Source organism: Chenopodium quinoa, unplaced genomic scaffold, assembly GCF_001683475.1.
Source record: "Chenopodium quinoa cultivar QQ74 unplaced genomic scaffold, ASM168347v1, whole genome shotgun sequence".
NCBI lineage: Eukaryota > Viridiplantae > Streptophyta > Magnoliopsida > Caryophyllales > Amaranthaceae > Chenopodium > Chenopodium quinoa.
In genome coordinates this window covers 3,232,441-3,244,948 of record NW_018743122.1, presented here as the reverse complement: position 1 = coordinate 3,244,948, position 12,508 = coordinate 3,232,441, and the positions used below count along the sequence as shown (strand labels likewise).

The following is a 12,508-nucleotide window of genomic DNA, read 5'->3' as shown; positions in this document are numbered from 1 at the left end:
TGAATGTTCAAATCCCGTTGGATTGACCCAAACCCAAAACTTCAGGCAAGGGTTAAACATTTCTTGACTCATAACCTGAAACTAAGTGACCCAATCCTAGATGACTCATGACCCGACCATAATTAACGGGTCTGTATAGTAATAAAATTCTATTGGATTGTGAAGTATATTATTTTAACCGATTAGTATATATTATAAATGGATAAATAGACGTTTTACGCTTTAAACTACTTCCTTCACTCAAATAAATATTATGATATAAAAAAAAATTATGATAATTTTAGAAAATTATAATCCAATAATTTTGTTAATTTTGTTGAATAAAATTATAATTCAATTTGTACATTGATTTATTGGAATTTTTATCGAAAATAAAACGCTAAACTAATAATTTTATCCTAAAATTCTATCCAAATAAAATTCCAAATAATTTTTTTATTTTTATTATTATTTTTTTTATCTTAAGAATTAGAAATCTATTTAAATCTATCTAACGTGACGTGTGTGTCACTGCCTCGTAACCTAGCTAAAAGTTTATCTTTATATACGAAGTATTAGTTATTATATAATTAAATTAGATTAGATGATGATTATTGATTATTGATGATATAAAGACCCGCATTTATCAGACGGATCTAACCTATATTATAACTATGGCGGGTCATGGCTCTTAAAGACCTCCGTTCCTATTTCCTACCCCTCTCAGATTCTCAGTTATTCGTTGAAGCGCACTAAACGTTCTCCATTGAAGCGTACTCAACGTTCTCCATTGAAGCGTTCTCCGTTGAATCTTATCCTTGTATCCCCCATTGAAGCAGCTTCTAAGGTAAGTTGTTTGTTGTTGTCATCATCATATCAATTTCACAATCTAGGGTTTATATTTGATCTAATCTAATTTAATTATCAGTGCTTTAAGTTTAGGGTTTGTAAATTCTTAGATTATGAAACATCAAATCCAAAAGATAAGAAGTTTATGAGCGTAATTTGATTATTGAATCAAATATCCCTAAAATTATGTATTTTTCGAGATAATTCAATATGAAATCAAATCTCTTTACCCTGGGCCTAGGGTGGCTGCCCCTCCTGCCCTGCCTCAGGGACGGGCCTGAATTGTTTTTGCTGATAATTTTCTTAATTTCATAGCTTTTGAGAAGTTGATTAACAAGAAGAGAGAAAATGGCGCATCGGCTACTCCGAGATCTCGAGGCTGATGGCTGGGAACGCTCCGACTTCCCTATTATCTGTGAATCTTGCCTCGGTGACAATCCTTATGTTCGCATGGTAAAGCTTGCTTTTCTATATTTACACGAATTATTACTTTTTATGCTTGATTAAAGTTAAGTTTGTACCATTTTTTTTATAAAGTAGAATTGAATAGGCCTTGTTATAGTGTAAAATTGGAGATATAACGTCAATTTTATCTGTGCTAAATTCAAGTGATATTTTCTGAACTCAACTCAATTCATTTTTGCTGAACACAATTCTTAATTTATTTTGGTTGAACTTTAATCTTTGCTGAAACTTATTTAAATAACGAGGATAACTACTCAATTCATTTATGAGGAGAGAAGAAAAGTTGGGATATAAAGAGGGACTCGTGTGATGACTGATAAGGAGAAAGATAAAATCATTAGCCAAATTAAGTAATGCTGTAACTCTCCAAAAAGGATGTCGTTGTGACTTACAAAGAATGGGAGTTTTGGGAGTATTATTGAGGTGGAGGGACTTACAATTTCCAAGTTTGTAAGGTGATTGCTGCAAAACTTTAAGAAGACCCCTGAAAGCTTACACTTATTCCTGTTGGTTTTTTCGTTGGTTTGGATATTGGGTTTGGGATTGATGGGAACTTTTTAAACCTTTCATTGAGGAAGTTTTAGCATGCTTATTTCTACTTGTGAATGGGTTTTGTCCGGAAATATCTTGAACTTACCATTAGGCTTATGCTGAGTAGAATTATAGTTTATTGTATTCATTGTAGCCTTCTATTTGTTAGAATGCTCTTTTTTAGGAAGTAAAGACCATTTCTGATTTTGCTTCTTTGTCTTCCTTCACTTGGTCCTTTAGGTTGATTTTTCTTTTGCAATGAATTTACCATAGCCATATTTCATATCTCTTAGATAACACATTGTGTTTAGTTGTTTCGTACTCCCTCCATCCCACTAAGATCGCCCATACCCTTTAGTTCACTTTTTTTACGAGTTGGTTCTTTCGAAAGCATGTGGAGTTTTCCTAGTAGCACATGACTTGTTGCTGAGAAAATATACTTAATTGGGTTTTGGGAATGGGGCTAACTCATTGGGACATCTATTTTTAGTATATGGGGCAATATGAGTATTTTCTGTTCATTACATTAAGTTTAAGTTACTTTATCTGATTGTTTTACTAGGTTTCTTGTTTGTTACTTTGAATTTTTTTCCTCTCTTCATTTTTTAATAATTTGTTAACCATAGTTGTGGTGAAGGGTATATTTGGTAATTTACTATGGAAGCTTCTTAATAATCAGTTTAACCCTAGCAGCAATCCTAGAAACGGTTGATTGAGTCTAGGCATGCTTTCTAAATCCTCCTTGTGAAGTGCAATCTCTATTGTGGACTTTTATGGCCGTGAAACATCATAGACTGTAGTGCTCTTTATCTCTATTAGGCTACTCTTGCTGTGGATATTAGCAATTTTTAAATTTTTTTTCTTGACTTATGTGGAGAAATTTACAATTTGGATTGGTCTTCATCTTGCAGACTAGAGCAGAATATGACAAGGAATGTAAGATCTGTACAAGGCCATTTACAGTTTTCCGCTGGAGACCAGGTCGAGATGCAAGATACAAGAAATCAGAGATTTGCCAGACTTGCAGTAAATTGAAAAATGTATGTCAAGTATGCCTCTTGGATCTTGAGTATGGTTTACCAGTCCAGGTTCGAGACACTGCTCTTAGCATCAGCACCAGTGATGCTATTCCCAAGAGTGATGTCAATAGGGAGTATTTTGCAGAGGAACATGATCGCAAGGTATGTGTGTCTTAATTTCATAATTGCTGAATAATTTTGGGTTTGAATATGGCAAGGATCTCTGCCTAAGATCTCATTAAAGACCAATACATTATATGTGCTTTATATTTATTTTATTGCTTTCCTTCCTTGCTGTTAAATGCTAAACTACTCAGTTTTACATGCCAAATTATTTTTAGTGTGGTCATTAGGTTCATGTATGCATGGTGCCTAGATTGCTTTTATATCACCATGGTACACTTTTACTACTTGACTTGGGGTTTTAGAATATTGCCTTAAAAATCCATGTTTTGTGGAAACTAAATATTATACACATTCTGGTTTGGTGTAGATCATCACTCGTCAGCCTTCTTACTTCTAAGTATCTTTCTTTGCTCTGCTATAACCTTGTCAATTGGAATGCACATTATGATTTAGGATAAGTGTTTGGGGCTTGCCCCTCTCTTTTGCCAAGAAAAGAAAACAACCATTGTGATTTAGGATGAAAGATAATGTTAGTAAACTTGAAGCCTTAAATAAAATATGTTATGTACTAATTTGAGCTATTTGTATTTTACGACAATGAATTGTAATTACTGCTGAATGCTTGAGTATTTTTGATTAATCAAAGGTTGGTTTACAAGGATAAGCATAACTTGAGGTTATGAATCTCACAGTAGCTTTAGGCTACAACTCTCCCAAGTGTTTACTCTCAAAATCTCTGGATGCTTTTCCTAAAGACTTCCCTTTCCTACTAATACTCAAAGCCTACAGAATACATGTGAACTTAATTAACTAAAATAGACAAACCAACAATGAACAAAGTTAGAGCTGACTGTTTTCCTTCCTTTATTCCTCTTAATTGCTTTTGTCTCATGTTAATTGTTTCTTGCTTCCTTTGCTTCTCTTGACTCTTGTTGACTCCCTTTTGCGCGTCTCGAGTATACCAAAAGTGGTGGTTGACCAGTGGTGTTGACCCCATTGAACCAATCCATAACATCACTCCCCCCTTTGAGCTTCACCTTGTCCTCAAGGTGGAAGGAGGGAAATCGCAAATTGACCGCTTCGTACTCCTCCCATGTAGCTTCAAAATCTGGTAATCCCTTCCAAGTGAGTAGGACTTCAAGAATGATCGAGGACCCCTTTTTGCTAAGTCGTACATCCCGGAGCTCATGAGGTTCGACCATTGACTCTAAATCAGAGGACAATTGTGTGGGAATTGTAGGGTGATGCTGGATGTTGCCCATAGCTCTTTTAAGTTGAGAGACATGGAAGACAGGATGAAGTTTGCAATCCGACGGAAGTCGGAGTTTGTAAGCTACTCTCCCAACACGACAACACTTCAAAAGGACCATAGAATCGAGCAACCAATTTTTCGAACGACCTTTTGGCGAGCGATTTCTGACGGTACGGTTGGAGCTGGAGGAAAACCTTTTCGCTAATCTCAAAATTTTCTTCCCTCCGATGTTTATCATCATTGCCTTTCATCACTTGTTGGGCGCGGTTTATATTCATTCGCAGTTCATCCAATATGCCATCCCTTTCCTTGAGACTTTCCTCCAAGTTGCTGACCATAGTCTGTCCTGCCCGTACTCTCCACAATTTTGGAGGATCTCTGCCGTACACAATCTTAAAGGGCGTCATCTTGGTGGTAGTGTGGGGTGATGTATTGTACGAATACTCCGCCCATGGTAGCCAACGAGCCCAATCCCGTGGTTGGGTGGAGATGAAACAACGAAGGTAAGTTTCAAGGCACTTATTGACTATCTCCGATTGTCAATCCGTTTGGGGATGGTACGAAGTACTCCTTTTGAGGTGCGTTCCTTGGAGGCAGAAAAGCTCTCTCCAAAAAGTACTCATGAACACTCGATCACGATCGGATATGATGGATGCCGGAAAACCATGGAGTCGCACCACTTCTTTCACAAATATATTTGCCACTTTAAGGGCATTAAAAGGGTGTTTGAGCCCGATAAAGTGACTATACTTGGATAGTCGGTCCACCACTACCAGCACCGTGTCCACTCCTCGAGACAACGAAAGTCCTTCCACGAAATCCATGGAAAGGTCTTCCCACACCGCTTTAGGAACGGGCAGCGGTTGTAATAACCCAAAAGGACCTTTCGGTGTTGTTTTGCTTCGTTGACAAATCTCACATTCTCTGACCTAATTACCAACGTCCTTGCGCATTCCAGACCAAAACCAATCGGCAATAAGCCGGAGATAGGTTTTGATTTCTCCATCGTGACCTCCTACGGGTGAGTTGTGATATTCCTGCAAAAGGGAAGAAATAAACTTGGATGTGTTAGATAGAACAACCCTATTCTTATAAAACAGACGATTGCCCTCAAGATGGAATCCCTTGGGCCCTTCCTTCCCTTCTCTAAGACCCTTTGCAATCTGGCCCAATCCCTTGTCAGCCTCCAATTCCCTCTCTAACTCGGCCCAGTCCACGTATTGAGAATGGACTAAAGCCCCAAATTCAATCTGCCCCCCCTATCTCTTCCTGTACCACCTTCTTCACCCCTGGCTTCACTACCAACGCTTCATCTCTGCGAGAAAGAGCATTGGCCACTCGGTTCGCAGTGCCCGGCTTGTATTGAATGACAAAGTCAAATCCTACTAGCTTCCGCAGCCACCTTTGATATTCCCCACTAACCTCTCGCTGCCTGTCAAAAACTTAAGGCTCTGTTGACGAACGGCCGCCCGAGAAGGTAGTGGCGCCACTTCGCCACCGCCAGAGAAATAGCCATCAACTCTTTCTCGTAAATGGACTTTCCCCTAGCGCGAACCCCCAATAATTTACTGTAATCTACAATCGGGCGATCCCTTTGCATCATTACTGCTCCCAAACCGAACCTTGAAGCGTCGGTCTCCACCACAAATCCCGCGTGGAAGTCAGGTATGGCTAATACCGGTGCTAAGGTCATGGCGGATTTTAGCTGCTGGAAGGCGGCCGTAGCTGCGTCTGACCACCCGTAACTGTCTTTTTTGAGTTGGGCCGTGAGCGGGCCCGCAATCTAAGCATAGTGCCGGACAAATTTTCGGTAATACCCTGTCAGCCCTAAGAAACCACGAAGCTCTTTGAGATTCCGTGGAACGCTCTACTCGACAATGGAACGAATTTTGTCTTCGTCCATGGAAACCCCTTGACGAGAAATGACGTGGCCCAAATACGCTATTTCACCCTTTCCAAACTCACATTTTTTTATATTAGCGTATAATTGATGTTCCTCCAATTTTTGTAACACCCTCTCCAAGTGACACTTGTGATCTTTGATTGTCTTGTTATACACTAATACATCGTCAAAAAATACCAAGGCGAATTTCCTTAAATAGGGTCGGAAAACGTCGTTCATGAGTGATTGAAAAGTAGCTGGGGCGTTGATGAGGCCGAACGACATCACTAGAAATTCATAATGACCTTCGTGAGTTCGGAACGTCGTCTTGTGTGTATCACTTGGGCGAACCCGGATTTCATGGTATCCGGATTTCAAATCGAGTTTAGAGAAAACCGTCGCCCCATGTAACTCGTCTAATAACTCATCAATAACCGGTATCGGATATTTATCCAAACGGTTTCCTTGTTAAGAGCCCGATAGTCTACACAAAAGCGCCATGAACCGTCTTTCTTCTTGACAAGTAGAACCGGACTCGAAAAAAGGCTTGATGAGGGCTTGATGATCCCGGACTCTAGCATTTCTTGAATAAGCCTTTTAATTTCATCTTTTTGAATTTGTGGGTACCTATATGGCCTCACACTGATTGGGTTAGCCCCATCTTTAAGGACAATTGAGTGCTCATGGCCTCTTTTTGGTGGCAGCCCATTGGGCATATTGAAGACCCTTTGAAATCGGCCCAATGTGCTGAGTTGCTGGTGTCAGTTGGGCCCAAACCTTGAGTTTCAGTTTGGTTGAGTTCGATCCACACTCCTTGTTTCTCCTTTTTGAGCACTTTCACCATAGCCTTTAAGGAAACTTGAGTCTTTTCTAACGTGGGGTCCCCGGTGAGGGTCACCGGAACTCCGCCAATGTTGAACTTCATGATGTGAGTCCGCCAATTAGTGACCACCGTACCCAACTTCTCAAGCCATTGAACCCCTAAAATCACCTCGGCACTCCCTAATGTAAGTGGAAAGAAATCTTCCGTGATGGTGACGCCTCCTTGCAACTCCACCTTAACCCCCTTGCAAACACCTTTTCCACGAACGGTATCTCCGTTTCCTAAGGACACCACAAATTCCCCACCTTGGGCGATGGGCATAGCTGGCCCTTCCACCACCGAGAGAGACAAGAAATTGTGGGTGGCCCCCGGATCGATCATAACCACCACGTCATGCCCTTTAATCCTTCCTCTCAACTTCATAGTTTTTGGACTATGTAGCCCAATTACCGCACATAGAGAAACACCTTCGAGACTGGAAGAAGGGTCGTCCACTAACTCCGGCCCATCATCCTCTTCTACTTCTACCGCGTCGTCCGCCACCAATAAAACACTAAGCTCCTTTCTTTTGCATCGATGACCTACTCCCCACCTTTCATCACACCGAAAACACAACCCTTCGCTCATCGCTCCGCCAATTCGAACTCTGTGAGACGCCTAGTATTACCACCAGTGGTGTTCTGACTTTGACTTGGGTTGGGTCGGCCCATATTAATTGACCCTTGAGACTCCGGTGCTTTGGCCAGCCCTTAGACGGCCCAGAGTTGTGAGTTGTTAGGCAATCCATACGATGCTACTAAGCCCCCTCTGTTCACGGATTGACTACCTTGGGCGGAATTAGAGTCTGAAGGCCCATTGCTGAATCCACTTTTCCACGCCCCAACTAGCTTCTTCCCCTGTTGAACTCTGTTCTTCTCCTCAATTCGCCCTGCCATTTCCATGGCTCTCTCCAAGTTCGGCGGGTTGAGCAGCCTTAACTCCGTCTTTACCTCTTTACTCCGTCTTTACCTCTTTACTCAGCCCATTAATGAATTGCCCTAACATTATGCTTTTCGGTATGTCCTCTAATGGCGCCGCCAATTCAATGAATCTCCTCCGGTAGTCGGCCACCGTTCCGGTCCCCTCTTGTGTCACGGCGAGCCACTGTTCATGAGCGTTCCGGCATGTGAAGGGCGAAATTCGTTCAAGACCCGTTGTTTGAGGTCCCGCCACCCATAGAGCGGACGACGCTTCTGTTCCCATTGGAACCATTTCAAAGCCGCCCCGTCCATCGCCACCACCGAGGCTTCCATCTTCTCGCGTTCCGTCAGTCGGTAAAATTCAAAATACACTTCCGCTCGTGCCGTCCAATTATCGGGGTCAGTACCCTCGAATATTGGCATTTCCAATTTGCGGTGTTTCCAGTGGCCTCCTCCGCCGCCGCTGCCACCGTCACCTGCTCTTCCTCCACCACCGCGCCACCCACCAGGCTCCAATGGTTGCCATTCTTGATCAGAATTCCCCCCTACTGGTGTTGCTATCCGCTCTCCCTCCTGCTGCGGATTGCTACTTCCTTCGAGGTGATGCACCGGTTGAATGACCGGTTGCTGTGTCTGTGGTTGGCTCTGCTTTGTGGTCTTCAATTCGTCGTATATTTTCGCGAGCTTAGCACGATCTATCGCCACTTGGGTGTTCAGGTCGTCGCGAAATTGGTCTAGGCGGATTTGATTTCCAGTTTGGAGTGCGTGGCTTCCATGGCATCTTCCATTTTCTTCCGTTCCTCCTCTATTTTTTTCCGTTCCTCCTCCATTGCTGCTTTCACTGTTGCCGCCACCACCCGTGTGAGGTTGTCTCCTTGAGGCTGCAATTTTTCTTCGATGGTCGTAAGTTGAGTTTTCAGGCCGGTGAGTATTTCTTCTACGGCACTAAGCCGCTGCTCGGTATTTCCTTCCATGAATCGAACGTGCTCTGGTACCAAGTTGTTATGTACTAATTTGAGCTATTTGTATTTTACGACAATGAATTGTAATTACTGCTGAATGCTTGAATATTTTTGATTAATCAAAGGTTGGTTTACAAGGATAAGCATAACTTGAGGTTATGAATCTCACAGTAGCTTTAGGCTACAACTCTCCCAAGTGTTTACTCTCAAAATCTCTGGATGCTTTTCCTAAAGACTTCCCTTTCCTACTAATACTCTTATAATTTAATTACCACTACCCAAATGCTTGTAAGATGGATAAAAAAGAAAGTAAAATGTGCTTTTTCTTTGCTCCTTTGGGTCCAAGGTATCCCTCAGCACCTCAAAGTGCCACTTTTTAAAGTTAAGAAAAAAAAAGAGATAGTTCCTGCTGGTAGCTTGGCACTACCTTTAGTTGGATCGTTAAAGGTAAAAATTATGGCTAACACAATTACAAACATGAAATCGGGTGCAAGTATTTTTGATACAGTGTTGTGGACCATTATTATATTTGAGTTTATTTGTGCCCCTCCAGTATTAACCAGGAATGTACTGGTTTTAAAATCTCCATGCACTTCTAATTTATGCTATTTCTAATTAAGTTGCTTTTGTTTAGGATAGGTTCTGATTTTTTACCTATCTTTTTTGGATATCTCTGCATTTTCATCTTCTAACCTGTATTGTTCTATTAAACCTTGTTCACTACACTTTGAAAAAAATTAATTCAGTTAAAATAATAGGGTAATGCTGTAGTAGGGCTGCACATAAGCATCAAATACACTCTTGAAAATTGTACAAATTTAGGAATTCATGACAAACACATGTGCACATCAGTATAATTATGCTTATTTTTTTTAAACACTAATCTACGCGTGTTATCATTAATTCCTAAATTTGTACAATTTTCAAAAGTGTATTTAATGCTTAGGGATGTATATACCATTACCCAAAATAAATTTAGTTCAGTGAAAATGATGTTAGTAACACTACAAATATGGTCAGTTCAGTAAAAATGATTTTAGTTAGTAAAAATCTTCTTACTTTAAAGAAGAAATATAATAGAAAATAGTTAAAAATAATTTCAATTCAGTAAAAATATTTTAGTTCAGCAAAATCTAGAGTAACTAGATGCCTGTATTTAGGATTCTGTTGAGACTAGTCATTCTTGTTCTCTAATGTCAATTGTTCTCCTTGTCGAGTAATTTTCATGTCATATCAACTTAGTATCTAAACACCGTGATAAAGGAGTAACTTTGATTGAACGGCACCTTCTCTTTGCGGCTCAATATGTATTAAATTTTTGAAAATTTACATTAATTGACAACTTTCCCCCGTGAAAAGAAAACACACTAGTGAATGGGGGATGTCTGTGTGGTCTTTGGTATCTAACAATATAGTCAGGAATTGAGGCTTATGCAATGGGATTTTGATGATTGTGCTTTCTCTTTATGCTTTATAGGCAAGAGCTGGTTTGGATTATGAATCCTCTTACGGAAAGGTGCGGCCTAATGATACAATTTTGAAGCTTCAGAGAACAACACCATATTATAAAAGAAACAGAGCACATGTTTGCAGTTTCTATATTAGAGGCGAATGTACGAGAGGTGCTGAGTGTCCTTACCGGCATGAGATGCCTGTCACAGGGGAGCTGTCACAGCAAAACATTAAAGATCGTTACTATGGGTAAGTATGCCACCCCCTCCAAGAAAATAAGTCTGCCTTTTGCTTTCTCCTGTTAAATATGAATGTGTGTCTGTTAAGCCTCAGGTTGTTGAATTTCTAATTCTTATGGGTACTCGTGGCACACATTTAAAGGCAGGGATTGTTCTTTTGACAGTGTTTGTCTGGTCAATATTGTTATATGATGATTTCTATTGTATCAGTATCTCACAAAATTTGAAACACATGGTATGATCATGGAATAGTCATTGATGTAATCTATTCAGGGGAAAAGCCCCTGAAACATGATTCTTTCCAATTGCCCTTGTCACAGTGAGAGAGGTCATGTTTTTTTGAGTGCTTTTATCTTGGTGTTACGCATTTGATTAACTGCTGTTATATTGTGTCCCAGTGGACATAGACACATAGTTATCAATCATAACATTTGGATTTCACCTCGAGGTGTGCTTTTATTTTGTAACTGGGGGAGGGAGGGAAACAATATTTATAAATTGCTAGTTACACTCTGTAATGTAGGCCTGCTGCCGATTTTGTTCAAAATTTTTAATAGTTTTGACTGATCATGCTTCTCATGTGCTTGTTAACAGAGTGAATGATCCAGTTGCAATGAAGCTTCTCAACAAGGCTGGTGAAATGCAGACACTTGAGCCTCCAGATGATGAGAGCATCAAGACTCTGTATGTTGGTGGACTTGATGCCAGGGTTACTGAGCAAGACCTGAGGGATAACTTCTATGCACATGGTGAAATTGATTCTATTCGGATGGTTCTTCAGCGAGCTTGTGCGTTTGTAACTTACACCACCCGAGAAGCTGCGGAGAAGGCTGCAGAAGAGCTCTCCAACAAACTTGTCATAAAGGGTCTGAGGCTGAAGCTGATGTGGGGTAGACCTCAACAACCCAAGCCCGAGATTGATGGTGCTGAACAGGCAAAACAACAGGCTGCAGTGGCACAAAGTGGGATGCTTCCTAGATCTCTTATATCTCAACAACATAGTCACCTTCAACCTCCTGGCACAAGTCAGGATCAGATCCACCCAATGCCTTACTTTAACATTCCAGCCCCACCTCAGCTGGAGAGGACCTTATATCCGTCAATGGATCCCCAGCGAATGGGTGCCCTTGTTTCATCACAAGATGGGTCTGGATCCTCAAATGGACCTTCAGGATCGGGGGAAAACAAAGCTGGGCCCGCATCTGAGAAGCATCCTCAAAACCACCAACCATATGGCTATCAGGGGATGCCACCTCCTCCAGGTCACTTTCAACAGCCATATTACCAACCATATGGTGGTTATATGCCACCGCCACCACCCCCACCCCCACATTACCAGCAGTATCTTCCTGCTCAATACCACCAACCTGCAGTGGCTCCCCAACCTCCACCATCTCAGCAGCAGCAACAACAGCAACAATAGTATCATCAGGGGCCTTTCATAATTAAGATGTACTTTATGTATAATCGAGATACTTCTTGGAGCCTCTCATTTTCGGCAATGTATTTTGAATATAAATCCCTTTTTAAGTCTCAATTCTTATCATGAAGATTTAATTCAATATCCATAGTATCGTGAGCTTTGGAATCATGGTTTTCTTTCTTTCTTTCTTTTTATTTTTATTTTTATTTTTTTATTTTTCAATTCTACTTAACATCAATATTTCAACTATAGAAGCTCAACTACTTAGTTATTATGTATATTTGAATAGGCCAATTATGTAAATTGGTATTCGGGGAGTTATCGATTATAGCAGTTGATAAGGGAGTTCGAAAAAACTTGTTTAAGTAGTCGTCTAAGGTCTGAGCAGTGGCAGATCCAGGATTTCCGATATGGTGAGTCACCATCTATTATTAATCCCATGTGAAGATACGGTTTTTTTAAACTTTTTTTTATTTTATTTTTTATTTATTTTTTATTTTTTTTTTGAGTCTAGTTCATAATTTATTTCAATCCAAAATTATATTGC

General features: G+C 40.5%; 1 protein-coding gene across 1 annotated transcript; it reads left to right on the top strand.

The window, feature by feature from the left end:
• The first annotated feature begins 652 nt into the window (after nucleotides 1-652).
• LOC110731988 (zinc finger CCCH domain-containing protein 40-like) lies at nucleotides 653-12,129 on the top strand. The gene is made up of 5 exons (XM_021911904.1): nucleotides 653-826; nucleotides 1,144-1,281; nucleotides 2,736-3,005; nucleotides 10,325-10,548; nucleotides 11,133-12,129. Exons 2-5 carry the CDS (start codon nucleotides 1,177-1,179, stop codon nucleotides 11,959-11,961), a joined length of 1,428 nt encoding a protein of 475 aa, XP_021767596.1. The 5' UTR covers nucleotides 653-826; nucleotides 1,144-1,176; the 3' UTR covers nucleotides 11,962-12,129.
• The last annotated feature ends 379 nt before the right edge of the window (nucleotides 12,130-12,508 follow it).